The 21,735-nt window shown below is 41.9% G+C and overlaps 1 protein-coding gene across 2 annotated transcripts; it reads right to left on the minus strand.

Moving 5' to 3' along the window:
• Positions 1-869: 869 nt before the first annotated feature.
• ercc6 (excision repair cross-complementation group 6) lies at positions 870-21,244 on the minus strand. 2 transcript variants are annotated; one of them, XM_061837632.1, is made up of 22 exons: positions 21,113-21,244; positions 20,475-20,655; positions 20,165-20,393; positions 19,317-19,437; positions 19,116-19,230; positions 16,263-16,965; positions 14,889-15,020; positions 13,589-13,747; positions 12,720-12,855; positions 12,379-12,549; positions 11,989-12,165; positions 10,647-10,763; positions 8,896-8,991; positions 6,416-6,634; positions 5,984-6,094; positions 5,227-5,346; positions 4,700-4,794; positions 4,452-4,597; positions 3,911-4,366; positions 3,658-3,826; positions 3,499-3,577; positions 870-1,947 (listed from the first exon to the last, which is right to left on the minus strand). In XM_061837632.1, the coding sequence occupies exons 2-22, from the start codon at positions 20,644-20,646 to the stop codon at positions 1,516-1,518; spliced, it is 4,155 nt and encodes a 1,384-aa protein (XP_061693616.1). In that variant the 5' UTR covers positions 20,647-20,655; positions 21,113-21,244; the 3' UTR covers positions 870-1,515. The 2 variants fall into 2 exon arrangements, with proteins under 2 accessions (XP_061693616.1, XP_061693617.1); XM_061837633.1 differs by lacking the exon at positions 21,113-21,244 and adding an exon at positions 21,047-21,091.
• Between the last annotated feature and the right edge of the window lie 491 nt (positions 21,245-21,735).

Consider the following 21,735-nt stretch of genomic DNA (forward strand, 5'->3'; position numbering starts at 1 on the left):
ATTTCCAAGAGGAGCGCAAAGCACATAAAGTGCACCAAATCCCTTCTAATGGCGCGTAATTGGTTCTGTAATATCATTACAGGCGGATAATGGCCAGTTACACGGCCCCGCGCTATTAAGGCTTTCCCCGGCGTGCGGCGTTTATGTTATTAAAGGGGGAATATAATGATATTTTAGTTATTAAATGCGCGTAATTAATTTATGCACCGCTGAAAATAAAGTTGTTATTATGACCTGCGTGGCGAGGTGCGTGCAGAAAATTGAAATCAAATAACTTTAGCCCAATATTTGCTCCGGAAGATTCGAGGCCTCAAGTGAAGCTGTCCCACTGGTGTTGCATTTTTTTTTTAAATATATATTTCATCATATGCAAAACATATACACATATTCATACAAAAAACCCTGATATTTAGGGTCTGCCGTTCCCTATAAATTGCAATCACAAACCTGTCAAACTTGAACTTTATTTTTTTCGCCAGTCCTGTACCACTTCTGCTGATCATAAAACTGAAAAACAATGTACTGTATGTATGGTGTACTGGGTTAGGCTACTCCAAAAAATAAAGGTACTTCAGAGGATCTTTTATTACTCTCCTGGTTCTATACAGCAATATTGTAGAGAACTGGACTGATAGGAGCAACCTCGATAGGATAAAACTTCTTTCAAAGTCCAACTCAAAAACCATTTGGGTATCATTTGCTAATATAGACCATTGAACAATAGCTGGTTTACTACTTTACTTGAAAAGAGTACCAAATAGTACCCAAAAGTGAAAGTACAATTTAAGATCCATTGTACAGTGCAGTGTAAATTCCAAAGTCCCGAGTTCAGATTCCTGGTTGACCAACTCTACCAAGTGGGCCACGGCTGTCCCATACTCATCAAATGAGTACTTGTACTTTATTTTCTATTTCACACCAACTTTGAAAGCATTCAGAAGTCAGGTAGCACCGCAGTTTGAATTCAACCATAATGGAAAAACAAAAACATGTAAACCAAAAATAACCCAGCATGTCTAAAAGTTTTATGTATTGCACATCCCATTACTGTACAGTTGAAATCCCAATTTCTTTACAAAATAATGACATTTAACCAATTGGATTATAAAAGACCACATTCCTTTACATATATGTTCAAAAACTGAAGTAATGACCGTAGCACGTGTGGGTAAACAGTGTGAAAAACAAATACGTAAGTTCTATTTACATACATAAATTCAAATATAACAAGCTTAAAGGGTGAATAGAATTAAAAACAATTGGCAGAAGTGCTTGATCAGCCACTGGTGCTGGAGTTCAAGACAAACTGACTGAGATCATGTTGTCTACATGTTTGTTGAATTCAAGTTTCATTCAGATAAAAGAGCCATTGGTCACACAGTACGTAACAAACAAAACAGTATAAATAGTCAAGCACCAAGTACAGTATGAGGTTTTTCATAAAAATGCATTACGTTCAGCTTTCGAGGTTCCATTGTACAGAAATATTTGAGGAGGTTGCGGTTGTCTCCGCTCTCAGCGGAAGTTCTCCTTGAGCCTCCAGAGGCCCTCTTGTCCAGACCTCCTTTGGAAGTCACAGATGCTCCTGAGCAGTTCTCTGAAGATGGGCGCCTGCTTGGCGCTCAGTCTGGGTTTGAAGTACTCCAGCACTTCCTGCGTGCTGGCCTCTCCGTCCACCCGCGCCTGGAAAGCCACAAAGTTGCGCAGGTCGGCCAGCAGCTCGTCGTGCTCGGTAGTCGGAGCGGGACGCGAGCTCTCGGCCCAGTCCTCTTCTCCGTCTTCTTCCTCCTCTCTCACGGAGGGCTGGCTGAGGTGGTTGCGTTTTCTCATCTGGGCCAGCAGCGTGGATGAGGATAGAAGGGGTGGACTGGAGTCACTTGCCGCTACTTCCCCGCTGAAATGAACCCCTGGTTCAGGCTTCTTCGACTTTGTCACGACAGCAGCATCCTAACAAACAAACAAGCACATTGACACAGTCAAAATCAATACACCCTCATGAGGCCTGCCATAAACACTGAAGAGCCATTCCCAACATTTTTACACCTGACTAAAAGTGGGGCCTTGATTTAGTAGTTGGATTCATTCTCTGACTGTGATGGTAACTAAGAACACAAATCACACACACACAATGTTGTTAATCCTTTCCTGTCACAAATTGTGCTGCTTCGGGTGCCCATTGGGGGAGGAATAATACAGACTTGCGAACTTCCACAACTAAGTGAATTGGTAAACTGCAGTAAAAGCTAATTTTGACATCATTGAGACATCTAACTCCTCACGCAGCTAATTAAGACAGTGCTAATACTAGCTGTTCTATGCAGAGGATAAGGAATATATGTCGGTGGATTGTGTGTGTCTACGTGCATTGCTGTGCCGTGAGTGTTCAAATATCTATTGGTTAAAGAGTTATAACACCGCTACTAAGATGTTACTCGCTAGCCGGCTATGGCGTTTTGCATTGTGTGCTGGTATTAAGTTTGTCAACTTTTACAAGGCAAAGTGATGTTTCAAAAACTCTGTGTTTAGTTTGACAGTAAACTTCAAATGGGGGTGCCATTTGCTGACAACATCTTCCACTCACACCTCAAATTTTTGTGCCCAAGTCAAAAGGAAAAAAATAAAATAAATAAAAATCTCAAAAAAAAAAAAAAATTCAGCCGATCAACAGCTCGGATCTTCAAAAACTAAATTGGGTCACTGTAAGTCAAGGTAATTTTGCTACAAACTATGAGCCTCAAACACATCATCATGATCCATCCGTCCATTGTCTTTGCCGCTTATCCTCACGAGGGTCGCAGGGGAGTGCTGGAGCCTACCCTAGCTGTCAACGAGCAGGAGGCGGGGAACACCCTGAATTGGTTGCCAGCCAATCGTAGGGCACATGGAGACAGATGACAGTCGCACTCGCAATCACACCTAGGCGCAATTTAAAGTGTCCAATTAATGTCGCATGTTTTGGAGATGTGGGAGAAAACCGGAGTGTCTGGAGAAAACCCACACAGGGACAGGGAGAACATGCAAACTCCACACAGGCTCCACTGTGCTGCCATATCATCATGATATAATTTCAAATTCATCAAGGTTTACAGATTATTTAATTTTAATTCAGCAAAATGATAAACAAGCTGCAAAGACTCCGTAACTTTATTTTTGCTGTCAACCGAAGGGAAACTTATCTCCTCCCTGACGCAAAAATATCTTCAACATCCAAGGTTCATCACTTTAAGACACACACACACTAAACTTATTAGTGCCCCTCACGTCACACGACTTTTCCAAGCCAACGCTTTGCTGAGTTTTGCCTTGACCTGCGAGCCACGACTCGAGTCGCGAGTGAGCTTCAGGCTCTCGACAGCTCCAGTGAAATAAAAAAAAAAAAAAGGGTGCAATTACAGTCTGGCAGGCATGAGGGTCCAAATTACATGCTGGCCCCCAGTGCCGCCTTCAAGGAACAATGAATGATACGTACCCTCAAAATGATAAAAACACTCCCGTTACCTTGCACTTGTTGGGATTGGGGAGCATCTGCACAGATGGGCTGACCAGGAGAGAATTCTTCTTTTGTCCAAAGCGTTTCCTGGAGGGCAAAGGCAGGACAAAGCGTGTCATAAAACAGCAAGTGTGTGGAGGCCACGATGTGTCGCTGAGGGTCAGTACCGTGTGGGCGGCGGCGGCCCCTGGCTAAGGGCCCGTCTGCACTGCTGACGGGACACTTTGAGTGCCTTCAGGGCATCTTTGGCCACCTTGTCGGCTTCTGCCTCAACCAGAACGTAGTCTGGATTTGATGACTCGATGATGGAGTCGTGCTGCATCACGCTGTGGATTCCTGTGATGGCATGAATAGAATTAAGAGCATCTTCACAAAAAAAAAAAAAACCTCCAGACTTTCCAAATGAAGCTGAGAATTTACCAGACTTTTTGAAGAGCTTTGACAAAACGTAATCGTCGGCTTTCCTCTGGTCCTCAGCCTGATCTTCCACATCTTCCTTCTTATAGTCTCTTTTCTTCACCAGGTGAGAAATGCGCTGTCCTTCAAAGCGAGCGTCCTTTTCACGTTTATGCTTCTTCCTTTTGTGTCTTTCTTCATCAGTGAGGTCACAGTGTTTCGTCTTCTGCCTGCACTTCAGGCCCGTGTCCATCTCTAGTCTAGATGATGATAAATGTGAATCTGTATCCATTGCATTTTGTTGGTTTGGATCCACGGTACTATTTGGTTGACCCTGAGGTAATTCTCTGCAAGTGGATGCAGATATTTTTAATAATGAATGTCTGTCGTTTGCATATGTTTCATTCTGGTGAGATATGGAGTGTTTACTATGGTGCCTTCTGTCAGGTTTTTTAGGTGCCTGGACATCAGAGCCGGTACCTGTGATGAACACGGGGAAAAAAATGTTCTCAGCGAATTGTTGCGCATTCCTATACACGATGTGGCGCACAAAACAATAGCACACCTGCAAATATTGCACTGGTCTCTGTACCCTGCTTTTCATCAGGGTCAGCTAGAGTGAAGAGTTCATAGATATCATTGGACTTAAAGAAGCGGCGTTGTTTGGGGTCCTTCAGGACACGGTTGGTCAGAAACTGTTTAAAAATTTGCCTGAACGGTACAAAAAGAAGAGTGTTTGTTCATCAACGCAAAAACAAAAGTGCTTAGCCATCAATTGACTAATCCTGAAAACAATGGCGCTCGCTGTCTGACCTGTGGTAAATTTTCTCCTCGATGGTCCCTGCAGTGAGGAGCCTGTAGACGGTTACTTGCTGCTTCTGACCAATCCTCCAAGCCCGCTCCCTTGCCTGTGGATCACAAAAAAAAAAAAAAAAAAAAAAACGAATGCTGAACCAGGGCTGGGCGATGAAGAAACTAATCAATTGTGCCTCCATTGGTAGAGACTGATGTCCATTTACTGAGAGGTCACCAGTTCAAAACTGGCTCAACATGTCTACGGTTAAAGTAGACCCCCGGGCAAGATACTATACCCTAAGTTCCTCCCATGGGGCACGGCAGCAATTCTTTACCATTGCTTTTGTTTTATATACTATTGTAATACAAAAACGTATACAATTAAGCTAATGTACTGTGGATAAGTAATATGACTGCCTCTTAGCTGTAAAAAGTATGACCTCAGGATCACATAGCTTTTGAGGTCCCACTGTATTTTTATTTAAATTTACCCAGAATTGTGCTCACTGTTAACGCTGACAGAGGAAAAGAGGGAAGTGACAAACCTGAGTGTCAGTGCTGGGGTTCCAGTCTGGGTCGTAGATGATGACCCTGTTGGCTCCAGTCAAATTGACTCCAAGACCTCCCACTTTTGTCGTCAACAAGAAGACAAATATGGATTTATCCTGGGTAGACACGCCCAACCCCAAAAAATACAAAAAAAAGAAATACATATTAAAATAAAAACATTGGCATCCTCACAATTGCACTTCTAGGATAAACGACCACGTGGCACAAGTGTTTAGGACATCTGTCTGACAGTTCTGAGGATCGGGGTTCAAATCCCAGCCCCACCTCTGTGGCGTTTGCATGTTCTCCCTGTGACTGGGTTTTTTTCTCTGGCCACTCCAGTTTCATCCCATACCCCGAAAACATGCATGAAAGGTTGATTGCAGACATTTATCAAGCCACTGTTTCATAAGGTAGCCGACGTACTGGATATTGCTACAGTGTGCAAGTGAACCTAATGTTGTGCTCAGAAAGTATAGATCTATCATCTTGCAGATTGACTATAAATTTGTGGAGGCCGCCATTCTTAATTGTTGATCAACTTGACACTGGAGGCTGGTCATGAAAAATGGCAATAAATCATTGTTTTCTCAGCAGTTGAGCAGGAAGGAGCATCCAGATGAACAACAGCTTGACTTCAATTAGCGCGTCTCCACCTCAGGGTGAACACGGATCCTCGGAAGGCTTTTTTGTCCCTGAGGAGGGGATTTTCATGGAAAACACTTAGTGCCATTAGGGATGACTAATCCGTACCTTGTTGTAGCGGGTGATAAGCGGCTGTCGGGAAGCTATAGTGGTAGTGCCGTCCATTTTCAGGTACGTGTAGTGGTTCTGCCTCAAAAACACCTCCAAGATGTCCAACATCTGCAAGGGAAGAAAGAGGGAGATGACAGTGTGAAAGGCAGGAGGGAGGAGAAACAGGGGAAAAAAAGGGTCAGGGTTTGGAGAATACCTAAAAGGATTAGAGCAGATTAATATTACATGGACAGAGATACCAACAGGGAGGGTCTCAGGTTTCCTCTGAGGTCTAATCTCATTGGTATCGACTATGACAACAGAAGCTTCACATTCTTTCTCTCCTACGCACTCACATAAATTCTACAACCACATGCATTGTCCATGAAGCAAAATGTTGTCAATGTCATATTATATACCATGTATATAAAAAACAAGCTTGTATGTTACCTGTCGAGACTGAGTGAAGAGCAGGACTTTATGGCCCTGTTTGAACCACAGCCGCAGAAGCGCCTCCACAACGATCAGCTTGCCGGAGCGTTTCCAGTAGCCAAAGTGCTCCTCTTCTGTCAGTTCCTCCTCGGGGATCCCCCTCAGCAGCCGGGGGCCGCCAGAGAAAAGATCCGGGTGGTTGCACATCTTACGCATAGCTATTAACCCGGAGAAAACCTGAAAAGAACCAAAACATCAAATACAGGGAACCCTCACCTATTCAAGTTTTGTTATTCCTGAACTCAGAGATGCTACCCTCTTGAAATTCAAATAGATCAATTTGTCCAAGTTTGTGTGCATTTCCATATTTTCAAAATTTTGTAAAGACCATTATTGTGGGACAGTTATTTCGGTTTACTATGCAATACAGCTTGCGAATGTGACATCAGCATTTTCACCGCGCCACATTGCCGGTCAAAAAGAGCTGCTCGACAGTGTGGGGGACATTAAACCGGAGCAGAATACACACAATGCCGGAGACTTGTTGTGCTTTTGGTTGTTACAACAAATGAGACAGATATTCAAAGAGATCATTCAATGGCATACTTGCTGAAAAAATGAGAAAAGATCGATGGATTTTGGGAATTAAAAGTGATGGATGGTGCCCAACCAAATACACATGACTGTGGAGCGATCAATTCACTTCAGGTAGGAATTATTCTTCTCAATTTCAAATTCCCAAGAAGTATTTATAATGCGAAGTAGGCTCATTTGAGAACAATGCATTAAAAAAACAACAACAGGGAGTTGTCTCAAACGTACACGGAGCGTGTTGCGGCCACATGTTAACCTTTGGCAAACTTCTCCCAGACAGACTTCATTTTTTTTGTCTTATACGCATAGTTCTCAAATGAGTCCAATGCGTATTTAAAAAAAGAAAATAAACCGTCACCCACACAGGTTTACCGAGGTTCAACGTGTGGCTGCAATGCGCTTCCGTGTACGGGGGCTGAAGTCTATCCCAGCGGTTTATTTTCTTTTTTTAAATACGCATTGGAGTCATTTGAGAACAAATGCATATTTAAAAAAACACGTCTGTCACGGAGAAGCTTACCAAGGTTTATCGTGTGGCCGCAACAAGCTTCATATATGGAGCCGACTCGCTCTATTTTTTTTTCTCCAATCATAGTTAATAAATGTGAATTTGTGTAAAGCCAGGGGTCATTTATTGAAATATTGGTATTTGTATTGGAAAAATCTGAGTGGCTCCATCGCTATGTGGGATTTTTATTCTTGATCAAGAACAGATCCAGCAATGAAGTATGTTTATGCGTCCAGACTTTTATACGCTTTCAAACTTTTCCGTGTAAATTTTGACAACTTCTTCACCAGATACACGTGTAGATCCAGTTGTCCAAGACAAGCGGAAGCTTGGTAATAGTCTAATTTCTTATCGGCAAAAACATCGACTTTGGCATTAAATATGGGTCTTCTATGCCAAATGTTTCTCATTTTCCCATGTACCTTCGTTTATCACCTTAAAAATGTTTAATTGTATTGGACAAAACTCTGGGCGTCGTGCTATAAGAAGTATTTTCATGTCGTCTCCAATCGACTTAGCATTGAACAATGCTTTGTTTGACCAACACATCCGGCCAGTGACGTGATTTGATGACTTAGGTGCATGAGCTTGATACGATAAAAACAAATTCTGCATGCTGTTCATCTGCGCAACATAATCATTAATCTGCAAACATTAATAAATTATGCCTTCAAAATAAGATATTTTAATGTTCTTATTGCATCAGCCTTGTAATTTCCAAAATAGACATCTTTATTATTTATCTATTTTTGGATCGGCACTGTTGAATGCTTGTTCAATCTTGACAAGTACGCAAAATAATTAAAAAGCTTTGTGTAAACACTCTCGTTTTTTTTTTTTTTTTTCAGTGCTGTACCTTTAAACAGATAAACACACACAAGGATGAGTTGCATAACTTATTTACGGACAATTAGGGCCATGTTTTTTGAAGAAAGCACAGCGGTCACTGCATTAGTAATGGTGGTTAATGGACTCGGAGTGACCACTGAATACGTGTGTGCGCGTGCAGTCTGCTGTGGTCACCCTCGGCTCTGCAACCACGTCCATTTGGTTAGTGGTGATAAATGGGTTGAGATTCTCTCCAGGGTGTAGCTAATGTGAGAACAGCATCTGCACAAACTCCGCATCTTTAAAGACAACTAAAGTGAGCTTGTTATGGAGCTGACCAAAATGTATGATTACAAAAAGAACAATCATGTCACCCTGTCTCTAATGTTAAAAAAAAAAAAAATATCCAAGATTAAAATTCATGAGTTGAAGGGGGTTAAATAACGAATTAAGGTTGGTGTGTTCCTGGAAGTCGTCTTCCTTGACCACAACTTGCGCACTCCGTCTTTTTAATGCAACGTGGATCAAATCAACTGACGCATAAAAGCTGTTCAGTCACTCTGCTCACCTGCATGTCCCCGTTGAGTATCTGGTACACTTCTTTGGAGTCTAAGAAGCTCTGATAAACCTGCCGCTGCTCTTGCGTTAACCTGCAGAATAGCACCTATGCATATAAAGGGGACAGTGTGAGTGTGATGAACATCATGACAATTGTAATAACAATAAGAGAATTTTCAATAATCATTCCGGCAAGGGACGTTAAATGGGGCTGTGCCCAATGCCTGGAGTTTTTAACAGGAGCCACAGTACGAGCTCCTGGCAGCGACGAACGACGTTCAGCCGTTTCAGTTTGAGCCGGAGTGTCATCAGGAAAATGAGGAGAGAGAGGAAATGAGGGATGAAGATATCGGGTGGGTTTGTAACATTGTAGTTACTCCTAAAGCGCGCTGATCAAGGTACTCGGCCAACGCCTTCTGTGTTTCGTCTCTTTTTACTCGGCTTATGCTTATCACGCGGGGCCGTTTAGGCTCCTTGTGAGGAAACAGTCGGCACTGCATTGGATTTAAGCAGTCATTTATACCGAGAGTCCTGTGACCTATCTCATGAGCTGGGGGCAATCAAAGGCTTGAAAGAATCTGGCCTAAAGTGACGGGAACACAGCCACAGTTCGTTCGTTTGTTCTCTCTCTACAGCTCAACTCTTCAGACCCCACCTTTGCAATGATTACTCAACTTTCACTCTTTGGGAAAGCTATGAATGACTGCCTCTTTTTTGCTTTCTGTCCTGAGATGAAATTGCAGCCAAAAACGGCGCAGTATGCCAATTTTAACTCTTTTCTCTTACAATAAAAATTGGTTACGCGGGTCAATGCTACAGCAACCTAACAATTTTACAACAGCCATTCTACGTCATCCCTCCCATAATGCTTTGCGCGTGTAAAAACAGGGTGCCAACTCTTCATCAAATTTTGGTCTCAACAAAATCTGTTTTTTTTAACTTATAGGAATAAATGATAAATATATACATACCACAGTGTTTCAGGAGTAGAGGTCAGTAGTTATAGAATGAAATGTATTCCATGTAAATAAATGTACTGAAATGTATCGTTTCAATCAGAACTGACTTTAAAGCACCTTGCTGAAGTGGGGCGTGCAAGCAGAGAAATTATATTGGAAGAAAGGTGTTTTGAAGCCACCGGTGTCTCCAGGGATGAACTTAATGAGCTGAAATGTACTGACGAGTCAACAGATCAGAGTCAAGGACAGTCCGGAGACTGGGCCACCTTAATGAATACTTGCTCCTTTTACTTTAGGAGGACTTTATTAGCTGGGTTCACCCGGAAAAGCCGTGCAAAGTCAATGAGTAATTAAGACTAAGTGTCTTAAGTGGCCCCTTCAAATATGATCAACACACCTACCACTAGCCAAAAGAGTTGAATCATTAACTCAAAACTTCAGTCATACAATCATAAAAATAAATTTGTTACTGTTGAGATTAAACAAATAGAATGAACACCCAGTCTTCACTTTGATGAGGAATGGCAAAAAATTAAATGCAAATTAGTGGTGTTGCTCATCCATCTACGACTAATAGCTTGCAAGACTTATTTTGTGTAAATATTTAACTTATTTTACTATGCAATTGGGTAATTATAAAAATTGCAATACAAATTATAATGATATTGCATAAACCTATTTACATATTATTTCCTTTTTTCTCTAATCAACAAAAGACCTTCCCAATCTCTACATTTTAAAAATAACATATACCCATTAGTGTTTGGCCACACCAGCTTTAAGGCAAATGTCTGAGAAATACCTGCTCATTTTTATCAGGTAAGGCAAGGTTGGCCTTGATGTCTGCCTTCATTCTTCGAAGGAGGTAAGGATTGATGGTGTCCCTCAGTACGCATGCACACTTGAAAGCTGTCTGGACCTAAAGGTGAACAAATGACCCGGCAATTTAAAGTATGAACAGACATGCAGGTGGAAAAAAAACCCCAAATCATCCAATCTGCACTAACACCTGTTAGTGTGGATGTTCCATGGAGCCAAGATTGTTATTTAGCATCTCTTCCACTCTTTTATCCCCTCCTCTTAGCTGTACAAGCCATTGACGACCCAGTGCAGTGTTGTCTGTCTTGAGGGACACAACAGGAGACCCTCCCCACACCACTAAAATGCCCTTCTTCACGTTATGCTAAAGGCCAGTGAGCTTTTTCAACATCAACTCACTGGGGGTCCACCGAGGGATCAGAGACCGCTTGTCACAGCTGGGGGGGGGGGGGGGGGGGGGACAAAAATACGATTTGGATGATGTGGGAGAGGGCAGCAGATGATGTTGAGTGGCTTCAAATGGGGGTGTAAAGGCGTGCTTCAGTAATGGATCCCAGAACCGCACGTAGACATGGCCCCACCACTCCCATATGTTTTTATGTACTTTTAGTTATACACACATGCCACATACTGACAGACACACAACCAAGCCATTCTACTCGGAAATTTTCAAGAAGAGGACAAGGTAGTCGAGCATAGCTTGCTCTGACCATTTAATAACATTAATAATTAGTAAAGGTTTTTATTATCGACAGCGGAAGAACCATCAATAGCCATCTTAAATAATTTAATCAATTCAGTCCGTGGGTTATTAACGACTGGACACTAATGACAAGGGGATGCAATTTAGCTCTCCATTCTTGCCACGCTCATAAAAGCACACAAAACAAAAAAAAAAAACATGTACACACAAACAAGATGGAGTTCCTTTGCATGGCTCCAAATGATAATATTTGGCTCTAAATGGCTCTGTTGTCCCCTCTGAAAATCTGTGTCAATAGATGGGTGTAAATAGTGCTTTCAGGTGACAAACACACCTCCCAAACATTTTTTTCTGTTAATAATGCATTTGACATCTTGTGTGCTCGAGTGAATTGCATCACAGGCAAAATTTTAAACTACAATTGTAAATCACGACCTCGGCAAATCCTACTTTTGTCAGCTCATTTGAAACTGTCAATTGTTTTTTGGAATTACATCTCTTGTATGTCATCCAAACGTTTTGAACAAAAAATACTGTGAGTCAGAGCAATCTATGCCGAATGTATCTGAGTGGAATACGGTGATTCAGGATGAAAATGTAACAACTGTGCATGGTTCAGTACCTGGACAGGTGAGGCATTGCTGTAGCCTCCCATGGTGATAGGCACAGAGAACTGCTCCATGAAAACAGGTAAAGTGCCCAGTTTCCCAGGGAAGACAAAATCAAACAGAGACCACAGCTCCTTCAAATTGTTCTGCATGGGTGAGCCAGACAGGATGAACCTGTGGGGGGTGCGAAACTGGAGCGAGACAAGGAAAATGAAAGATGTCAATGACAGTGAGATGGTGCACTTAAAGAACACTGGAAAAATATTCTATGATACCTGTATACAGTAATTGTATTGAAAATGGTGGCCCATAGATCATTCAAAAGCAGCACATTCAACTTAGCAGAAAAAAAAAGCAATCAAGTGTCTATTAGTGCTATATCTGACAGTGTAATTGCACTTCACCTGTTTGCAGGCTTGGGTGACTCCAGCATTTGGATTTCTGATCTTGTGGCCTTCATCCAGGATGATGTAGTGCCAGTCATAGCGTTGCAGGGTGTCTTGCCTTTTCCTCACTGCTGAATATGAGGTTATCAGGATGCCGTGACATGATGCTATTTCAGGAATCAGCTTTTCCTACAACAGCAAAAAACATGTTACAAAAAGATCACTTCTCTTATAGCTCTTATTTATATCTTCTTCAGAAACTAATAGACCTCTAGTGCCCCCCAGAGGAAGAAGAGTCTATTGAAAACTTTACAGCTAACCTAGGACAATGAAGGTTCTAACAAAGAAACAAAACACACCTTGTTGCTGGTGAAGGAGCCTGTTTCATGAAGAACAGCGACTCTAAAAGTTGGCCACCAAGTGTGGAACTCCTTCACCCACTGGTGCATGACTGTAGCAGGACACACAATAATGGTGGGGCCCAGACCAACATACCTGCAAGCAAGTACAGAGTATGGGTCAACAAACAGGGGGAAGGTATAGGGTTTAGTACTGCAGAAAATATCAGCACATTTCAATGGGAAATTAAAGTAATAATTCCTAAACCAAATTAAACTAAATAAAGGCAAATCCCAGTGAGTAAACAAAGTGCTTGCGTGAGGCAGAAAGGAAGTGTGGCAACGGAATGCTTACTTAAGTGATCACTTTACAAATTTCCTCGAGTGAAAATCTACAGAAAACACACACACAAGATGCACTTAATGGCCTGGTATGAACCTCAGCATCACTGGAAGCTATTGATATTGGCCCATAATTGAGTTTGCAAGCAATCAATTTGTGGAGTTCTACAGCAGACAGAATATTGACCAATGGGGAAGCTCCGCCTACCAAATACACAATTGCTACTTGTGTAGTAAAAGCAGATTATCACCACCCCTGCGCCATGTATTATACATTTGATTTATGGCCTCGGTCCCGCTGCGTAGCCATTTCATGACTCTGAGATTCCTCTTAAGTGTTCATGAAAAGACTCACTCAAACGGTGTCCGTGTATTCTCTGATGTCTGCAGGACCAAAGTCAAGAGTCCGATAATTGAAACACGTTAAATAATTCAGATGAGCACACTCAAGCAGAAATCCTCCTAATCAAATATTCATACAATACAGACACTGAGTCTCTGGCCAAGCTTGGTGTGCATGTCTTTTTTTTTTGTGCATGCACGTGCACCTGTAGTTGGATCCTCGAGTCCTCAGCTTGCTGTAGCTCAGTCCAGCCAGGAAGCAGATGATCTGGATGGTTTTACCCAAACCCATCTCGTCTCCCAGGATGCCTCCTGCCTGCTGACAATGGAGTTCCCACAACCACCGCACTCCAGTCTGCTGGTACCTGACCAAACAACACAGTCAAGTCAAACATACGTGCTCAACCTCAACTTAAAGCGAGTACAATTCCTGTCGAATAGAATGTCAAATCTCATCAGGATCACAGATCTGAATATGCTTGAATAGGTTTGAAAGAAATGTGAATAAATCTTCAAATTGAAGGCCCAAATTCTGGCATTGGATCCAAATAAAACTTTGCTTGACATTACAGATACTGCTCTCTTTTAATGTGGATTTATAGTAGTTTGTCCCACATAAACATGTGAATCCGAGCAACATAACAGTACATGTACAGTGATCCTGTGTTCATTCCGGAGTGTACTCTACATTCCAGGCTCAATCGCAAAAGGTGAAAGCTTGCGATAGAAACACCACAGGCATATATTTTTAGAGGCAGTGGTCTGGTGGTTTGGTGTGTAATATCAGTGAGTGTCTGAGCGTGATCTTTGGCAGACAACAGCGTCTGTGTAAATGTGCTCATTGTGTTAATGTGTTTTACTGTTCTCACAGTGCTCAATAAACAGATCAACAGCCTCTGCTTATTCAAGAACCTCTACTTTCAACGCAATTAGAATGGGTGTCAATTATCTGCCAATTTTCTTGATTTGCAGTTGGGCCCGCTGCCAACTCCCACAAAAAGCAGGGGTCCACTGTACTGTAAAAACCCATAAAAATATATCACTATAAATCGGAGACTGAGAGTCGCTGATGGCGTAGTGGTACACACGCCAGCCTTTGGTGCGGGCAGCGTGGGATCAATTCCCGCTCAGTGATGGTGTCAATATCTGCCCTGCGACTGACTGGCAACCAGTTCAGGCTATAGTCCGCCTTTCGCCTGAAGCTAGCCGGAATAGGCTTGACCTTTGTGAGGATGAGTGGCTTGGATAATGGATGGATGGATAAATTGGAGATTTCCTTGATAGAAACGTAAATATGTTAAAAAAAAAAATTACAATTTAGCAGGCCAACACTATTTGTATGCAGATTTTTTTGGGTAATCCCTTGGAACATATTGGGTGTAACTTGCAAACAAATAAGAGTGTACCTCAGCTTTCGTGTAGTGAAAATTGACTAACATTTTTTTGGAAAGTCCAACTTATGAACTCATTTTCAAATGCAACTTTAGGCACATGCACACAACTTACTTGTAAAGTTTCTTCCAGAGGAAACCAGGCACCTTGAAGCCTTCATCAAACTCTGCGTCGCTGTCGTCTGTTAGTTCCTGACCTCCTTCCCTCCTCTGCTCCCTTTCTTGAAGACGCTGTCGCTTCCACCTCCTAGCAGGTAAAAGTACATCCTAACTAAGTTACAGTATGAAAGCAAACAGTCATTAATGAGTAAGGAGCTTGTGTGGAAGTGTCAATGACATTATTAAGTTGTAAAGAAGCTGAGACCAATACATAATGCCTTTAAGAGCGAATAAATGGATGGATGCCCTGCAAAAGATGTGCAGAAAGTAACTGTTAGGAGCGGTCCCTTAAGATTTGGGGGAAAAAAAGAAAAAGTAAATGTAAAGGATAAAGGGTTTAATAGCAGTGCAGCAAAAGGCAGTTAGAGGCAGAGTCGTCACACAGCAAATGAAGATTGATACAGACAATTAGTACTGCAAGTTCCCCAGAAAGGTGTGAGGTGGAGGGGATAAGAATCCATCTTCATTTGGGCCTAGTCCTGTCACCCTGCCACAAAACTGCTCCTTTAGCTGGGCCTGTGAGACCATGCTCTCTAATTAAGTCAAGACTAAGCATTGGTTCAGTTAATTACACTTTTCTGCCCCCTCTGCACCAACACCATCGCCACATAACCGCCCCCCAACTACCTACAGCTCTAATAACATCACTCCTCGCAAGGCCGGCCTCACCCAGCCATACCGTGTTTGTGCTGCTCAACTGACATCCAATCACTGGAGTGCAGAAAAAGGACACATGCCAACACAATTTATTTGGCAGCTATAAATATGAAATCTCATTAGGGCTCCTGCTCTTCCCCTAATTTGAGCATGAGAGGAAGTGAGTGAGAGCGCTTATAAAACCACGTGCAGGAAGATAATTAGGGCAGATCGAGAAGGGGAAAAAGGGAGTGAATTTGCTTCGTCAAGAAACAGCTGCCAATCTCATCTGGGATTAACACTCCTCTGGCACCGTGCAGCCAGCACAAACCAACTAACTAATACCAGTAACAATAGCCCATTTTCACCATGCCATTCCATATGTTATATAAACTAAAGAGGCACAATTTTGTCAATTGTCCACTTCCCTAAAAAGACTTATTGGTGGAACTTTGTTATACGGAACAATAGTGGAACATCTGGAACCCCTGTTTGTATTTAAAAAAAAAAAAAAAAAAAAAATCAACATAGGGAGAAAATAAAATAAAAAAACTGCAAAACACATTCGTGAAGTTAAGCCATTGTGCATAAGAACGACGCTGAGGTTTTGCAGTCATGCAAAGTAGGCTGACCTCTGCAGAGTTTGTACAACTTTGGAATTGCATTGTCATGTTTGTTGGAGTGACATTTGTACCTTATTCGCTTTCTGTAATATTCCACATCTCCATCATCTTTGTATTTCTCCTCCTTACTCTTGGCACCACTCTCTTCATCAGAACTTTCAGTGGAATACAAATCAACGGTCTTCTGTTTCTTGACTGGCCTCCCGCCTTTTGCTCCATTCTTCCTCTTGAACACTTTCAACTCGTACTCATCATTGTCATCTTCTTCCCCAAAGCCTTCCTCCATGGCGTCTCGTTCCTCTTGGTCGGGATCGAAGCATTCATCGCTCGGCAGGTACTCGGACCCGTCGCTGTCGACCTCGTCGCCTTCAATTTGAGGTTTTCTCTTTGGTTTTGGTGCTTGTGGCTCAATGTTTGGTCTTGCCTTGGGATGAGCCTTCAGAGCAGTGATCTGGAGCTTTCGCATGCGCTTACGCATTTTCTTATCCTTCGGAGAGGAAGTGGTTCCTTTGGATCCCAGCCTGGAACTACCAGAGCTCCTCTTCTTCTTCACAAGAGGCCTCCTCTTCCTTTCAGTGGCTAGCTTGGCCTGATCAGCCAGGTACTGATCAAATGCCGAATTCTCAGCCAGCATCAGCTTGCGAGGTTCCTTCTTGACCTCCTTCTGTGGAATTTGTGTACCAAAAGGTGTCATCTGACCAGTCCGAATAAGCTCCTCCCACTCGGTCTCTTGGGCTGGCATGAGCATGCTGCCCAATGTGGAAGGGCCAGGCTCTGGTACAAAAAAAGTATTAAAGTATTGGCCGGGATTAGTATTTCATAGAAAATGACGTGTTCCAGAAAAACAAGACAGTTGGACGTTATGGTGCATTGAAAGGTCGCAGGAATTTGGAACTCCGCGATTAGTTACACTGACTATTCCATTTTGATACAACCCGTTGTACATAGAATCATGTGACAATACACACAGTGGATAGGGGAACTATTCAGACCGCCTAATATTTTTTACTTAGTTATATTGCAGTCATTTGCTATTTTTTTTCTCTCATTGATGAAAACAGAACAAAAAAAAAAAGGAAAAAAGGCATTGTTGAAATTTTTGCAGATTCATTACAAAAGAAAAATTGACAGCCGTTGACATTCAAACTGTTGTGAGACCCATAAATTTAACTTAACTACCTAACCTAACTGCTTATTTCTTCTGATCATCCTGAAGACTGTTTTACATTTACAGTGTGTTTCATTATTTGATTAGGGAAGCCACACACCCATCTATATAAGACAGCTCACAGTCAATGTCGGGGCAAATGAGAATCACAAGGTCAAAGGAACTGCCTGAAGAGCTCAGAGACAGAATTATTGCATGGCATAGATCTGGCTAAAGTTACAAAAAAAAAAAAATCTGCTGCACTTTGGCTCCCAAGAGCACAGTGGCCTCCATAATCCCAAAGTAGAAGATGTTTGGGACGATGAAAACACTTTCTAGAGCCAGCTGTGAAGCAGAGTGGTGCCAGCATCATGCTGTGAGGGTGTTTTTCAGCTGCAGGGCCTCACGACTATCTTATAAACTTTGCCCATCATGGTAGCAGAGACTCCTCTGTCATATAACACACCAGACACCTTACATCAACTGTTCCAACCTGCTTGGACCAGTTTCTTCACTTACCACATTTACCATTGCTCTGGACTGTTGAGCCCAAGTCCTCAACACTTATGTTATTACTTCTCCCTGTAGTCGAACTCCCCCACCCCGCATCTCTCTCGTCTATGCACACATATTCTATCTTACTTTGGCTAAAGAGGATCCCCCAAACCTGTTGCATCATTCCCCCCCACAAAAAAAGACTCATGGCTATATCAGCTCAAAAAGGTGCTTCCACTAAATACAAAGCAAAGGGTCTGAATACTTATGGCTGTGTGATATTTCAATTTAATGTTTTTAATAAATCTGCAAACATTTCTAAAATTAAATTTTTTCTTCTGTCAATGTGGGGTGCAGTGTGCACATTAATGAGGGAAAATGAATTTAAAACGATTTTAGCAAATGGCTGCACTATAACAAAGAGTGAAAAATGGGCAAATCTCTGAATGCTTTCCGTCCCCACTGTATATTGCCACATGCGTTCAGGAGCAAAAACGTATTCTGTCAAATGTATTTTGGACAGGATCAAAGGCTGCCAAAAAGACGACGGTCAGGACTGCTGACTGTCAGAATTGTTTTTTTGTCTATGTTTGACTGGGACATTTCGAGGTTCGAGTGGGATATTTCAAAGATCCCAGCGGGCTTAAAAGTAGCACATTATGGCGTAAGGCTGGGCAAACTTTTGTGCTTAAAGACCACATTAGATTTTTTTTTAGACTGGACCACTGGGCTATGTCATTTGTAAATGAGATGTTGAAAAAAAAAGGAAATTGTGTGTATATATGTAAAAGGTTTACTTTCATAATGTTTTAAGATAGAATTGATGATAATTACTTGCATTATAACCAACACATGCAAAAAAAGATAAAAAACATTGAAATATTTCTCTAACACTGGATGAATAAACAGAGGGATACATTTCCCACTTTAGCCACAGTGCAATATTGGGACAATAGATGATTAATAACAATAATAATCATAATAATACATCATATTTGTAAAGTTGTTTTCATTATAGTCAAAGAAGCTTTAAAACAATATGTAATGGATACAAAGGAGGTTTAAAGACAATCTTATGCTACATTTGATTTTTTTCATCTTTCAACTAAAAGCTGAGATAAAAACACGGAATCAATACATTTAATTTTAAGAACTTACTGTAATTCTTATTAAACTTGTCCCCTGGTGCACACAACAAAGATTTTTTTTTTTTTGCTTCACTTCATGAATTTAGTTTCAAACTTAGATTTTGAGTATACAGCCGTTGTAGATGTGCCATTACCTGCATCTTCGGCACCCTCTGCCAAAAGCTCATCTTCAAACCTTTGCGTAACTTCCCCTCCCAATATAGCCCGAAGTCGCTTTTGTTTGGCTTGGACCTTTTTGAGTTGCTTTTCCTGAACCACAAACATACACAGAAAAACCTTGTCAGCATTACAGTCACTATCAGATTAATTCAAAAATATCAGTTACACAAGTTTACCTTATTTTCTTTCTGCCTTTTGACAGATTCGATCTTCCTGCTGATGTCTTTACTCGATGAGGTGTAAGGGGAAAGCTGCTCAATGATCTTATTGATATGCTTCAGAGATATCGTCACAGACCTAAAGGTCACAAGGAAATGGTTATAGAAATATGATAAACACAGGAACTATGGTTCATAGTCATATTGAATGTACCTAACAATACAGCTCACCTTATTCAAACTTGTGTCTGATGATACAAAATGAGCTGCATGAAACAATCAGAGAGCTACTAATTATTAATTAACGACAGGTTTATTATTCTGGTTGTAACTCTATGACTATATAAGTTTATGGAGGAGTGTCTAAGATGTGTACACAAGACTAGGCCGTAGGAACCCTTCAAATTTTCTGCATATGCTGCTATAGAACACCTGACTCAAAGGTATGGGTGGACAATTTTCTTCTATCAGAAGCCAAAAATTTGAATTATTGGGATAGTTTCATGTTGTTGCGTTTTTGGATTTTCACAAATGTGGTCTGGTTTTTGAATTGTACAGCAGATTAGATGAAGTGCGCTCATGGGCTCCATATGGCCTTAAGCAGGGAACACAAAAATGATAGGGAAAAATTTGAACAGGTACCTCAGGAAAAACAGGAGAAACTGCTGGTGTGAGTGTTTATCTTCTAAGTTTTTCATCTCAATAAAAATAAGGAAACCAGTTTGCATCAGTAGATACGCCAACTGTTAGCATCAGTTCTTTAATTTTCTTCAATACAATTTTTTATTTCGTTCATTTCGCATTATAATTGGCTTTGTGTGCTTTATCTCGGCTTTCCCCACTCTTGCCCTGAGAGATTGTGTTACCTGACGTCATCCAGCACCGACTCGTACTCCTTCATGGCTTCGGCTTTGGCAGCAGCCTGACTGGCCTCCTGGATGGCCTCGTCTACCTGCCGCATGACGCCTTCCTCCAGGACATCCTGGTCGTAGACGGCCACGCCGAGGCCGACCAACTCGTCGGCCCCAGAACTGGCCGACGCCGCTTGGATGCGCTGGCGGTCGATGTGCACCAACGCACCGGACCTCTTACTCCCTGAATACAAACAGTAGATGACAATGTGAAACATGTCCAATGATTACTATATTTAACTTTTCTTTATCTTTTAGTTCTCACCACTGTTCCCATCCCCAGCCTCGTTGACAGGTGTAGAGGGAGACCCAGCCTCAGGGCACCGAGAAAAAAGTGCTGAACCTCCATTCTCCTCTGAGCCTGTCCGAGTGAGAGCAGCACTGGCCGGCCCAGAAAGGGAGGAGGGGGCCTGGTCCTCTAAACCATCTACTGGCATGGTGACGTGCTGCAACAAAATAGGACAGACAAACCAATTACCATTTTTAAATGAGGCTCTGAAAGCGTACCTTGTATTACTATACGAATATTGTGATATTGTACAGCAAGCAGTTGAACTTTATTAAGCTATCTGTCGGGTAACTGTCCACGTATGCGATGTTTATCACCCGGACTTTGATTGTGTGTATGAACATATACATCAAAAAACGCGGCGATTTGCTTTGAATAAACTCCTTCTCATGCAATACATCTATTTAATAAAACAAGCCGATGTAGTGTGTGTCTCACGGCAGTTCATTGTTTACATGGGCAAGGCTCGCCTGCTAAAGCTAAGTCTTAGCTGCCCAAGCGAGCGGCTGAGAACGACTGACAACTCACACACCGCAGAACACACTTACTCGCGAAGAATATCGAATGATAGGAGGCCAAATGTGTCTGCAAGTGAAAAATAATACTGTACTTACGAAACGTGCTGTTACACAACATCAATAAGCTCCCATTTGCATTTTCCGGAGTAGAAGAACGCCAAGTGAGTCCTTGACTTGTTGGGCAGCGCCCTCTGCTGGTATCAGGGATTCACTTTCTTTTTTTGGGCCAATAGATGACGCCACACAACCATTTTTATTTCGGTTATTTGTTGACTGACATTAGCAAAAGAGTAGAAGTCCCACATGACGTTGCCTGTCTCTTCCCCCCTGCTTTATTGGGTCAGTCTACCACATCGTGACGTCAGAGTGGCCTCTTACGTAAATGACCTGGAACGCCACTGTTACATACAGTGGGGCACATTTGTAAAAGTGCTCCAACACAGGCAGGATTTGTAGAAATGGGCAGATAAATTATTTATCATATTGTTTCAGATCACACTTATTAGGTGGGCAGGGAATCTGGGCACCCAGTTATTTGTATACAAGCAATTAAAAACTAGATTTTCCCATATTTCCCCACAAAAAAGGCAGAAAATTACAGTATTTATAAAGGCAACGAAGAGTGTGTGTTCTTGCTATAAAATATTAGATCATAAATCAGAGCAAATATGAATGAAAGGGACATTTCTGTCTGTTTCAGTAATGGGAACCTTTTGAAA

This window comes from Syngnathoides biaculeatus, chromosome 12 (assembly GCF_019802595.1).
Source record: "Syngnathoides biaculeatus isolate LvHL_M chromosome 12, ASM1980259v1, whole genome shotgun sequence".
NCBI classification, from domain to species: Eukaryota; Metazoa; Chordata; class Actinopteri; order Syngnathiformes; family Syngnathidae; genus Syngnathoides; species Syngnathoides biaculeatus.

Excerpts from the sequence above, each read along its gene's own strand:
- ercc6 (XM_061837632.1), bottom strand. The coding sequence starts at position 20,646 with ATGCCAGTAGATGGTTTAGAGGACCAGGCCCCCTCCTCCCTTTCTGGG. Across the intron at positions 20,394-20,474 it reads GGCTGGGGATGGGAACAGTG|GGAGTAAGAGGTCCGGTGCG; the intron begins GTGAGAACTAAA and ends GTTTGTATTCAG. Across the intron at positions 16,966-19,115 it reads AGAGGGTGCCGAAGATGCAG|AGCCTGGCCCTTCCACATTG; the intron begins GTAATGGCACAT and ends TTTTTGTACCAG.